Genomic DNA, 14,081 nt, shown 5'->3' with positions numbered 1-14,081 from the left:
AGTAGTCTTGATGACAAATTCAAATCTGTTTTCAGAATTATTATCGCTTCATTAGATCAATCGGTATGTTTGGCAAAAAACACGTCTAAAATACTATGTCACGCGTGTGTTAGACGAAAACAGAAAATCACGGTATCGAATCCCCTTAATAGGGGCGCCAATGAAAGGTAGCACGCACTGACGGCCGACTACAACAATTGGTTCATGTGTTTGAATACAATTTTCACCGATTCAATGAAATATTTATATTTTTGACTATTTTGACACCATTTTATGATCCAAACTTTAAACATTTTTTTCTCTTTAAGCTTAACTTCAAGTAAACAAAGTGATTTGCTAGAGAAGCAACATATAATTTGTACCTATAAAGATAAAAATGGTTATGTCAAGAAGAGTTTGTATTTTTAAGTCTATGAATTATATTATTATTAATTAGGTACTATTGTATTAACAATAATGTATCACAATTGTACGATGCATTAGTGTATTAGTTGGTAAATTGAATGGACTAGGAGTTGTGGAAACCATTATATCGATAAATTAACATAATGTTATTTACAAAATTCAAAATGATACGTTTATTAAAAAAAAATTACAAAATATAAATAAAAATGTGACTTTGGTAAAATGTACTTAAATCTATGAGCTGGACCACAACGTGTGTGAGAGGTTTATATAGGTATAGGTAAAATAATAATAATTATTATTATTTTTGTTCCTAATATATATAAATCAGTGCGATACTTAATAAAATCAATACGTAGGAACTTTGTACTGTCAAGGCAGAGTTTTCGAATTTGTTCGATAGCGGCACGCATGCAACATTTGAAGTCTTCGGCTCAGTGTAAGCCGTGAAGTTCGGAAACAAGTACGTATTCATCATCTGTAAAAAATTAAAATAACAAATCAGTACCAGAAGCCAATAAGTGCATCACGTCATAATAGGTACTATTAATTGTTATTTGTTATACAACATTGATTTTTTTTTCATTTGTCTGAACAGTTTTTGTTTGAAAGTGTTTTAGACTTTTAGTTTTCATTATAATAAGTTTTATACTATAGAAACCTACCTACAACCTACCGACAACTTACCTAGATCGTATATGTAAATATAAAATTGTATCGAGATTCCGAAGATACCGAAGTTAGAAAAGTACATTTTCCACATTTCTCAGTGGTTTATTTGAGAGTATATTATTTTTTACTTTGGAATTTTTAATCTAAATGTATTTCACATACGACATACGTGAAATTAAATATAAATAATGATTTCAATACGAGTATCGTTATTTATTAGTTAGGTAACAATATAATATTATGAGCATAAATATGAAATATAATTTTAATAGCACCGTGAGTCATAATCTAAAACATTTTTTGATGGAGTAGTACTTCTATACTCGTGTATCGTGGGCTGTGGCTAAGATAATACATGGATATCACGGACATGTCAGTACTCAGTAGGCAGAAGATTATAGCTGACTGTTATATCACCAGTGCTTGAAAAAGAAGTATAAAGGGGAGAGGGTTAAACAGTGTAAAAAATGTTCGTAGGTACCTGATGATTTAAATATCTTATTATGTATTAATGAAAAAGGCTAGGTACCTACGCTGAAATATATTTATTTTTTAAAATGTACTCATCTCCCCTCCCTTATCCAATTATCTACTTGCTATCGTATAATATATTTTATCATGTGGCATGCGCGACTACACGAGTTTAAGTTTTCAAGACCGGCCAGACCAGACTCGAGAGATAGGATATAATACCTATATAATAAAAAATGTAAGTAGATAGGTGCTTAGCTAAACCAAGGTCATTTCTTTAGTTTTTGCTGTCTGGTAGAAACAAACTGTAAATATAGCTAGAACACACAAAAGCCGCCGTCTAAACGAAACCTACCAAGGCCAACGTGTCGTTATGTAGCCGACAAAACGTCATGTGTTTGCCATTGATCAGTCGCCTTTCGATGGTCTTTGTCAACAGACTGTCTTCCCATGGCAAGTTTTCCAAATGCTGTTGGAACGTTTTGTTCTGGAATTCGACGGGTTCCATAATTTCCAAATCCCTGAATAGATTTTGTTCGTTGCCATCGTCGATTGTGAATGACGGTGGTTTCATCAGATATGCGATGTGCGCCTGGTTGAGTTCGTCCAACATTTTCGCGTTATTTAACGCCGGCATCGACGTTGTCGTGGTCGTAGTCGTCTGAGAAGGAGGATTTTTAGTCCTGGACAGAAAAGAATAAGGTTACTCGACATCGTATATTGTTATTTTTATGTCACCGACATGGCGTTTTGTGTGGAGGGGAAATTGTGACATAAAATGTTATGGCCAAACACTCCTATAGGCTATAATGCACCTTAAAATGATTTCAGGGGGACGGAGTGGCCGAGCGGACTAAGGCTTCGGTTGCGACGCGTACCGACACCGGTTCAAAACCTCGGGTGCGGGTGGCATTTTTCTTCGGGCAAGTCACGGTGTCCGGAGAGTAGTGCCGCCACCCCCCACCCAGGCATGGCAGATACCTACGAGTGACACTAAAAAATCTGCCAAACCACAAACACACGTGTTAACCCTATAGTACCCTCCCCCACAGTTGAAAAAAAAAACACTCAGTGGCCAAAATTGCTGGGGTTAATATTAAGAATAAAAAAAAAAATAATGATTTAAAGCGGGAAATTATTATAAATTATAATTTCCCACCCCTTCTGAGCATATCGCTGATGTAGGAAAATTAATAAATTAATCTATAACATAGTTCGTTTATATTATTATGCCAGATGTCCTCGATTACAACAGGAAACGACGAGAAGCATGAAATATTGTGTATAGTAAATGAATCCCGCTTACGTGCTTTCGGCCAGTTTCAAGAAGATTTTCTCCACGCCCTCCATGTTGTAGTCCAAGAACTGTTGGACGCCAAACGTTTCGAAGAAGAACGGTACCGGCGTCATGCTGAAACAACTTGCCAGTGGCGTACGCGGATAGTACGTGACAAACGCCAAGCACATCTCTTGTTTGGTCGAATAACCACCCTATAAAACCATAAATACTTTAGTATAATTGTAGTGACATGACGCACAGGGTAAAGTGACTGAAATGACGCCGTGTCGGTTAGGTTTCTTGAATGTCAATTTATAGACAATTTTAATTATAATTATGTATAGACCACAACTGAAAGCTGTACTGCCGAAAAACAATACTGTAGCATACGTTATCTGAATGTCAGGTAGCCATTATAAGGTATTGAAATATTGAATACCTAATAATTAATAATTAATAATATTATACTCATTACTCACGTGTGTTAACTGCGGGCGATCAACTGTGTTATAGACGCATTCTGTGATTAGTTCGTCACCTGGAAACACAGTCACTTCTTTAGAAAGTTCTCTCGCTTGCTGGTAATCGTAGTCGTAACGGTCGTCCTTTATATAAAATAATGCATACCTAGTTATTAATTTCATTATAATATATATTTACATATTATTATGAACGCGAACAAAAAATTAATGAAAACTACGAAAATATTCTCAATTAGCATAATAATAATATTATATAATATAAGATAGGACGGTAGGTAACATCGCATTTAGAAGCTAACAAAAAAGTTATAATAAGTGTTAAAGGTAAACCAATAATTATTAAATTATTATATTTAACATTAAATTAATAAAATAAAATAAAGTTTAATGAATTACGACCATTGTTTATATTTTTAAATAATTACAATTGGTTTGCAAGTATACGAAGCATTATAATATAATATATTATAAAACTGTTCTGGTTGGAATCCTGATTTGGATACCCGGATATCCACTACCTAGGCATCTCTGATATTCGTATAATATAGTTATCTATCTAATACAGTTAATGATAATACCATTTATTTTAAATACTATAATCAATGGTAATACCGAAACTATAATGATAAAATACCTGTGCGATGATAGCCATTTCCTGGTCGTGCCGAACGTGCCGGAGTTTGAGCTGCCTGGACGCTAGGTGGGCGTGCAAAAGGACGGACGTGATTTTTATGCCCCTTTCCGGGAATATGACGTTCGTGCAGTCCTTGTCACACAGACTGGCTGTCCTGTAGGCAAGCTGCTTAGGCGGTACGATGTGTATCGGAGACACGGCCATTCCCACGGCCATGATGCCCGCATCATTGGGGCGCAAAAACTCCGTATAATACACCCTAACGCCTGAGTTGTCCATTACTAAAATATCATATTATATTATTATAACAATGACGATAACAGATAATATTATCATTACAAGGGTAAAATATACGTAATAATACGCAATCATGGTACACGAATGCTAAAATTAAGTCTTATTAAACGCAACGATGATTGTTTTAACATCTTAACGATAGTGCATAATTCTGAGCTATATAGATCTTGGTTCAGCTAATATAGGACTATAATAGAATCTAAATATTATATTATATTTCATTATTTATGTTTAGTTTTTCATGGTGACATAGTTGTCCAAAACAATTATTACTACTTTTTAAAACCTTTAAGCATAGTTTGTGTTTGGTTTCGAGCGAACGTTATACCGAAAACAAATCTACAGCTACGTGTCTATGTGTCTATGTTCAATACCTACCACATAGGTTCCTAACCAGAGTGCCGCGATCTTTATTTAGGGTTCCGTGAGTCAAAAAAGGTTGGAAACCTCTGACCTACCAACTACCAAGTACCAACCTATAATATGTAAAATTTTGGAACGATAAAATCCTTCTATACCCAAGTATAAACTGTTCGAGATTTACACACTAACAATACCTAAAAATATAATATAATATTGATGCGTTTTGATGCGTTTTGATCGATACCTTTTTTCAGCGTGGGATTGTCGTAGTGCACCTCCAACATGTAGTACACTTCACGACCGTCAATCGGCACGCCAATGTGATCAGGCAAAAATTGCCCGTCCGAGCCCATCGCCCACGTGACCACCGGCGACACGCACTTGTTCCAGTCGTCTGGCATGCCCTGCCCATAGCACTGGGCGCCTTTTAGCGTCACGTACTGTTCCATTGTTGCTGGGCCGCCGTAGCACTCGTAGAGGATCATGTGATGGACAAGTCGCTTAGTGTCGTCGTTCAGCAATGGCACGAACTGCAGAAATTAGCAAAAATCGTATTTCAGAAAACCGTTATATTATGGATATAATATTACATATTATATAATTATTATTTGTTGTATATATTAAAATTCAGTGTTGGGTACTATACCACACCGAAAGTAACGAGTTTCGTTATTTCGTTTGAATTTATTCCAAGTAGATAACGAAAATGTAAAGATTACATTATTTGGTAAAAAAATTTAGAGAACTAACGGGTTGGTTTTTTTGTTACACGAAAGTAGTAGTATCTAAGTAGTAAATGTGTATTGAAAAGTAATGTAATTCCATTACTTTTATCCCAAAGTAACATCATATCACTTTAGTACAATTTTATAATATTATAAACTCACCCCAACAATATGGTTTTTCTTAAAGATCTTAGGAGCTCTGAAAATTTTGCACCAGTACAAAGTGTCAACGTCGTCTTTTATGCGTAACTAAAATATTTAGTGAAACAAAAAAAATACAGTTACACATAATTTTGCCCGTAATACAATATTTAATTAAGTTATATTTTGTTCGTCTGATTACGTTATCCATTGTGACGTCCCATTGCTTGTAGTAATCCGTGTTCGGTTTGAACTTTCGACCTCTCGGATGGAAACTCTGAGTACCCTTCCACGAGCTGCCTAATTTCAATGCATCAGTATATTGTCTGTCGATCGGATCTCGATCGCTCATGGTCCAAAACATACGCATGGTGTCAGTCTACAAACATAAACAAATTTCTATCAATATTTTCCCCTATTTCATTCACGCATAATTAGTTTATTATAACTCGAGCAGCAGTTTTGCCCATTAGAACTAGGTCTGGTCTCAGGTTCTAATAAATAACTTGATCCTTTAACCAGTTATTGTGTATTTAAGTAGTTTAATGATTTATTGCCTATTTGTAAATATAATAGTGTAATATATTATGTTATTATACAGTTACAGGTGTGCATTATAATTTATAACAATTTGTTCATATATTTGTAACAATATAATTTATATTATTGAAGTCACTAAATTCATTATTGCTGCAGTAGATATTTATTACAAATTGTATATTAAGTGTCCTTAAGAAGATTAATTTAACCTACTGGAGAGTAAAAACTGAATAATATGGTAGTAAAAATGTCTAAAAACTATAATAAATTGTTTTTTTCTGTTTTATCTAATGCATTCATACGAATCATTTCCAAAGTTTACATTTAAGATAATTAAATAACATTAATGTAAACCACTACAAATAAAACGTTAATAATTTGAATATACAAATAAATTAGTATAAAATATGTACCACTATACATTTGTTCAGATATTTGCATTTCGATAAGTACCTACCTACACGTGAACAAAATTACAGGGCATCCCTGATTGTTATCTTGGTAAAATTCTTTTATTCCGTATATTTTACATAGATTTGTTTTAGATAGACGTCAGTGATTTAAACTTAAATATAAACAATTCCCACGATTCTTTGGAATTCATCAGATGAAATAAACAATATATTATGTTTCTTTGTGCATATTTAATGTGGGTATGGACTATACCGAATAGTAGGTACTAGGTACCATTATTATTATTATTATTATTATTATTATTAAACAAAAATGTTTCTTTTAATTGAACAATTATTTTATAAATTATAAATAACAAAAATAATTATAGTTGGAAAATTATGTAGGTACAATACAATTCATTTAGGTATAATATTTAGTGGTCACTATAATAGCTGATGGTTTAGTAAACTGCAGGGATACGCATGTAATATAGTTAATTATTATTTAATCTGTAATAAAAAAACGTGTTGTAGAAGTTCAGAAATGCATGAGTATATTATGGAGAACTACAAAACACGCAATGTATTATAAATCATAATAATCATGTGAGGTATTATTTCACATTAATAATTGTTTCCAGGATTTTAAATTAGACGAAAATTCACATTTTACTCTGTCTTGTCGACGAGTGTATGTGACGTCCGGTCCGCAACCACTGTGTTAGAGTAAACAACATTATTTCTATGCCCAATTTCCATAGTTGGTATAATAAAGGATATAATGTGTGGCGACCATACATTATAAAAGTAGGTACCTACTTATTTTAATAGGACGGATGATAAATTTATATCATAAACGGATAGGGATTAGAGCATTTAAACGTATATATTATAATATTTTTAATATAATATACACAATGTACTTAGTTTTACATTTTTAACATTTAAGTTATTGTAAACTGATTATTTTTACATTTATCTTTAAAAAAATTAAACCACAATTAAAGTGTTCAGCGACAACCATTTTACGTAAAAAATTTAACGTACTTTCGTTAATAATATTTTGTTATTTTGTTGGCTTGTGTTATTTTGTACAAATAACTCAACCTGAAATTCATAATATAGATTATAGATGTTAAATTAACCTACACATGTAACACAGTATAATATGATATTTTTTCGTAGGTATAAAAATTAATGTGAACGGCCGAAAATGTCCATTTTTATAATATACCACCTAGCTTAATAACCCGGCTTCGTCCGCGCGTGTGCAGTTTTTTGTGTTAAACTTTTAGATTCTGAGTGGAACGATGAATGTATTGATTTTACAATGATGTGTGTTTTTTTTTTTATTTATTTTTTTTTTTGTGTCTGTCATCACCTTTTAGGACAGTAATAGTGCTTGGATTTTCTTCAACAGTACTTTTTCTGATAGGAAAGTGAATCTAGTTGGTACTTGGGGGGGGTCAAAATTTGAAATTTCCAATAGTTTTCAAAAGCGCCGTGAAAAACAAAAGAAAAAATAAGGAAAAACGGGAATTTTTACGCAAAATCTGTTTTTGAGAAAATTGATTTTGGTTTTTGGCGTAACTTTAAAATGAATGACTGTAGATACATGAAATTTTCACTGGTTGCTTACATATCCATTTTCTATACATGATAAAGTTTTCAAAATATTTTGATTTGGGTTGAGCTGTTTACGGACAATTTCAGTTTCCAGTTTAATTCGTTTTTTTTTCTATGAATGTCAATAAAACTTTATTTGTTGAGTAAAAATACTTGAAAATTTAATACAAGGCTCCTACTATATTGTTACAATGAGATTTGAAAAATATTAAAAATCCTTAGTCACAGTTTTTTTTTATTAGCATTTAAAGTTCAAAAAATGACACAATATGTAAAAATCACGAAAATTACTAATTAGCAAATTATTTTGAGTTAATAATTCATAAAAATTTTTCTTTTTAGAACTAAGATTTTAAAATGTAATACAAGATTCCTTATAGGATAATCTACCTTTATCAAAAAAAAAAAATGTCTATAAGAAACTCAAATTTAATATCATTGAATTCAAATTGAATACTATCCATTATACAGTGACCCACTTGTAACCTACTGTACAGCAGAGCGACATCCACTTACCCACCTTTTGTTTTATTAATTTTTATGTTACAGGTAGAGATTGGCTTTAGATTATTACCATTATTAATATTATTATTATTTATTAGATCATCTTGTTTTATTGAAAACTACTTACTCTCTAAACTTTTCTGATATCTTTAAGAACAATATTTGAGATTTTCATCAACATCAATCAAGTAGTTTTTTAGTGTATAAACTACAAATATACATTTGGATTAACTTTTAAGATATAGTTTCTTTAATTGAGGCTATGTAAAAGCGACGATTTGATGCATACTTGTACCTGATCTTCCCGAGTAACCAAATAAATATGGCAACCATTTATAAACAACAACAACAATTTTAATTTCCACTGTGAATCTCAAAATCCTTGTTTGAAGACCTTTTTAAAATGCGAAATTTGGAAAATCGTTTCTTATTGGGCCTCTGCACTATAAAAGAAAACTACAGGCCAGATTTCATAATCATAGCTTCGGTGGTTTTGGCTATAGTTGATGATGAATTAGTCAATCAGGACGAGTTTTTTATATATAATAATATGTAGATGTATTATATGTATGTATAATGCGTATATTTATATAGTATATATTATGTTTTTAAAGGTATGGTGAAGTAGTATACCTTCATCACTAAAATGTTATCAAGTAATAAGTACCTATAATAGAATTGTGATTATGAATTATTATAAATTATGAATTACACTTATACCTAATTCTTCTTATGTCTGACTTCTATGTAGATCGAAGGCCGTCGACCGCGTCTATTGTTTTGTAAAGACGTACCGGTCCGAAACGAATAGTATTATTATTAATATTACTTGATACGAATTCGTAAAAGGTAAGGTTCGTATATATTATATTATTATATCATATTATGATGACACTCCTCGTAGTGCATTCGTATCACGTTTGCGCGCGACGACCGTTGCCAAGAAAACGTACCTATCACGTCGTCGTAATGTCCACGTTTGCATATAATACGGGTTGTTCGTTAAAGTATTACTTTATAATATTTATTTACGTTATAGTATTACTATATAGCTTTATGTGTTAGGCGAAAGGAACAAAATATAAATTATTATCATTCTTCGGCGCCTCCACCGACACGCCGTCAATATGGTCCAAGAAACGTTACTCTTCCTCTCCGCTGCCGCCACCATCATCGTCGGGTTCGCTCGGCCGGACTGCAATTCTGGCAATTGTCATCGACGAGAAATGTGTGCAGACAGGCCTTGGACTGAGGTCCGGGGAGAACGCAACGACGATCGAGTGAGAATAGTAGACGCACCTCTGGGCTCGGACATAGCATTCCTGTGCAACTATTGTGGTGAGAGGGATAAAGGCCAGGCCCGGTTTTGGTATACTTCGCACAGGTATAATCTATTATTATTATAATAACAACATTAGTGCAATCATAGGCGCAAATGGGGGGGGGGGCTCTTTGAATTTCTATAGCCCCCCAAAAACTAATGATTTCACTACTATAATTTAAAAGCATCATAAGAGTATCAAGTATAGACTTGAGCCACAGCCCCCCCCCCCCAAATTTCAAACACTATTCACGCCACTGAGTGCAATAGCTTCAGTTTTATTCAGATGAAGTGGCGCAATATCTATAGGTATACAGAGTGTAGGTAACAGATAGAACTGACTTTTGGAATAACTTTTGTTTTCATCAATATTTAAAATTTTTTTTATATATATAATTTATAGCCACTTGCGCTACACGTGTAATAAAAAAAAATATTTTTATTTTAATACCGAAACTGAAAAATTTTAAATTTGATTAAAATTTTTTTGAATAAATTCAAAATAGCCAATTTGTGAATCTGATTATAAGAACTATTTGGATGGTAAAAACATTTATCTAAATCAAGTAGTTTATTTTTTAGAATTTTTTTAAATATCAATATTTTTTTGATTAAATTAATTTGGAACGCTATAACTTTTTTAAAAATATTATTTTTGGAAATTTGCTAACATGGGTATATTTCTAAAACTATTTACTAATCCTATAATTTTATCAATTTTTGTCATAAGTTAAAGTAACATAATTTTTTTTTTTGGTCAGTTATTTCTGTTACACTGACTTTGAAAATAAAATTGTTACCAGTGTATGTGAAATGTGGCCTTAAGTTAAAATAGTTTTAGCATATGATTTATCCGATCCCTACCACCATGTCCTGTTTCAATATGAGCTGCGTGTATAATATCAAAAAGTTCGTCATTACATACGTAGTATCGAATATCTTCAGATCCACTTTCCACTGGAAAAATAAGTTTGTCTTCATTCCCAATACAAAGAACATCAAAACGTTTTAATCTCCGATAGTGAATTGATTTTTTGACGGCGATTGTTTTTGCTTTCTTAATTTCTTGTAAATACGTATTGTACATTTCACGTGTTAAATAAAAAGTATTACTAGAATCTTTTTTTTTAATTATTGGATTTCAGCATTTACTGAGTAAAAACAGTAAAACCTAGCATTAACTAGTAAAACCTAGGTTTACCTAGTGATCGGGCATTTACGGTAACATATATATTAACAAAAAAACAAAATTATAAAAAAAGAAGGTTTTGCAAATTATCGCTTAAAATTTGTTGGACAGTATAAAAATATTTGCATATACATGTATGTAGATTTGTTCGTGTACAAAAAAATGTACACATGGCAGTCAACCTGTTAAAACCTGTAGTCGTCTGACTATGTATAAGTGCACGGGTGCACTGAACAATATATGTCAATACGGAGGGTCAAAGATTAGAAATCAAAATATGCACAACGGCAGAAAATATTTTCGGGATCGATATTTTTCAGAAATCATTTAGGTTTTTTTTAAATATTTGCTTAAGAAAAATGATACCTATACATTTGTTAGCTACCTATATGAATCGATGATATTATGTATAGACTATAATATTCGGAAACGTCGTAATCAGGTTTTAGGAACCATACATTTACTACAAAAACGTCTTTCGAGTAAGAGTGTCTAATTTTAAATGCAATTGACATCTGTCACTACGTTTCTGAACGCTCCCGTAAGTCGCTAAGATTTGTAAAACTAAAATACCCACCAATTTTGATTGTTCTTGAATTTGCTTGTGATACTATTATACTTTCTTCCAAATTATTTCCTGAATATATTATAATAATATAATCCCTTAAAAGGTTACGTTTATCTCGGGTTATTGTAAGTTATACAATCCGATTATAATAATTGTCTAAATAGTAATATGGTTTTTGCCTATGATCGCTAATGCGGCCATATAGAATGCTGTACTCAAAAGACACCGCTGCGGGTCGGAAGGAAGTGGTACTGGGTATGTCAGACCCGATGGAGTCGAACCGGGTATACATGATGCCTGACCATCGTCTGGTAGTCCGGAACTTGACTTCTTCCGACACCGGTCGGTACTCGTGTTCCGGTCTCGAGACTGACGACTACGTAGAATTTGCCCTCGACCTACTGCCGGCGAATGCGGGGGGATGGCTCGGTGACGATACCTCTGCGGTGACTGCTGATTCGATGGCAGGATGGACACAGTATGAGTCACGGTACTTGACGCCGATCACCAAGGCTTTTCCGCGAGTTCGGAAAATAGATGTGGACTGGGATACATGGGGACCGTGCGACGGGTGTGCGGGCAAGCGGTACCGGAGGGCTGCTTGTCGGGTCCGTTTCGACACCGATATCCGCATGGCTTGCAGGTAACATTATAAAATAATATACGTACATAATACGAAATGTTATCATAGGCCTCGAAAAAGTTGATTGATCGCCTGTCTATTCTCGCATTAACTAAATTTCCGAAGAACTGGAGGGAGAAAAAAAGATTCCATACAAAATGGATTTTAAAAAATCCGGTTATAGCTAAAAATAATACCATTAAAACCGTAATATATACCTACCAAAGTATAAACTATAATTGTAATATTTTAAAAAAGGATTTTATAAAATCAGAATGTCGACTCGGTAAAACAACTACCGGAGACATGACCCGTGAAGAGCTCGTACGTTATAGGTTACAGCCGTATTATTGATATAGTAACTTTTTATTTTCACCATTGTCATTTTTCACGGTGTATGTAAATCAAAAAATAATAGACCGATAAAAGTGTCCGTTTATGATATTATTATTATATCGAACCGGTTCGGAGTTTTCAGGTCGATCGGGCTACCCGCTGCGGAGATGGCGGTTTCGCCGGGTCTAGCCGCCAAACTGTCCACGGTGCCCGACTTTTTATTATCTGAAACATGTTACGCCTACTGTCAAATCTCGAACAGGCGCAGACTTCCCAAGTACAGGAACACGTTTGTGCTAGAAGAAGGGTCCAGCTTGACATTAGTGTGCGCTGAAGCGACCGCCGATAAAAAGGTATATTCCTTTGACTTACGAGCTGGGTAACAAACCAATAACCATAGGTATTATGGACGGTTTGCTTTGATACTGTGGCGTTATATAGAGGTGGAACTGGTGTCGTAAATTATTACTGCAATGAGGTAGCTTTGAATTTATAGTTTCATAGTGTATCGATGAATTGATTTCACTGAATAATTTATTATGTTATCAGCGTGACCATACGGTTATACCTAATTATTTTTATCTTACACCGTAATTAAGTATTATTTTAGTCAGTGCACTGTCTGTATGATAATATAACATATTTATACTTTTAATTTGTACAATTTGTATTACCTATACAAAATTAAAAAAATCATATTAAAAATATACGAAAAATTAAAATCTCTGCGAGTTAGTCAAACGGCAGACTCACAATTTTCACCACAACCTAACAGTTATCAAACAATATCATCGCCGAGCATCTATTATATTATATAATAAATCGCATATATGTGTGAACAGGGCCGTACTTTGGGGGGGGGGGGGTGTCTCACCCCCACACTCAAGATTTTTTTTAAATATTTAGTCGGCAAATTTGGCACTTGGTCAATGTTTTCGGCAACTCGGCATCGACGCATCGTCAGTATATTTAATAGTATTTTCATTATTTTCAAAAAATATTTGTATATATATTTGATATTTGATTAAAACGACGTCAACGACATTTCGAATACACCGAATTCCAAAAATAGACGAGTTTATCTACTATCAGTGTATCGCGCGACTGTACAACACGTAACTCGTAGCCCATAGGTATTCTATTGACTTATTCTTGGTATTATAAAACATTTGCAAATTTAACTTTTCAGTCGATAGTTGTCGTCCATTCGACTATCCGTCTAAGGTAAGTGATAACATCTTGTTCCTTAGGTACTACATAGACATCAACTCTATAATTTTAATATTAACTATATGTTTTTTTTTCATATTATTCATAAGTCTTAACATATTTGTATATTTATGCTATTTTAATAATGATGAACATTGACAATAAAAATGAAAAATATGTGTAGGACAGTGGCGTAGCTAGGATTTTCTGAAGGGGGGTGTTAATTATAAACATTAAATATTATATATAATATGTACAAACTAAAACTTTTATTTTAATTAATTAATTATGTATACATAATG

At 33.1% G+C, this 14,081-nt stretch overlaps 1 protein-coding gene across 1 annotated transcript in view; it reads right to left on the bottom strand.

The window, feature by feature from the left end:
• Positions 1-554: 554 nt before the first annotated feature.
• LOC100168792 (MOXD1 homolog 1) overlaps positions 555-14,081 on the bottom strand; it is a 34,090-nt gene continuing 20,563 nt past the window's right edge. The window contains exons 3-10 of the mRNA XM_029489272.1: positions 5,672-5,848; positions 5,491-5,577; positions 4,848-5,133; positions 3,944-4,224; positions 3,307-3,432; positions 2,855-3,039; positions 1,904-2,231; positions 555-883 (exon numbers count right to left, since the gene is read on the bottom strand). Of these exons, the coding sequence (XP_029345132.1) occupies positions 719-883; positions 1,904-2,231; positions 2,855-3,039; positions 3,307-3,432; positions 3,944-4,224; positions 4,848-5,133; positions 5,491-5,577; positions 5,672-5,848 (1,635 nt within the window). The 3' untranslated portion in view covers positions 555-718. The remainder of the gene's footprint in view (positions 884-1,903; positions 2,232-2,854; positions 3,040-3,306; positions 3,433-3,943; positions 4,225-4,847; positions 5,134-5,490; positions 5,578-5,671; positions 5,849-14,081) is intronic.

This window comes from Acyrthosiphon pisum, chromosome A2 (genome assembly GCF_005508785.2).
Source record: "Acyrthosiphon pisum isolate AL4f chromosome A2, pea_aphid_22Mar2018_4r6ur, whole genome shotgun sequence".
Taxonomy (NCBI): Eukaryota; Metazoa; Arthropoda; class Insecta; order Hemiptera; family Aphididae; genus Acyrthosiphon; species Acyrthosiphon pisum.
This window is presented reverse-complemented; position numbering and strand designations above follow the sequence as displayed.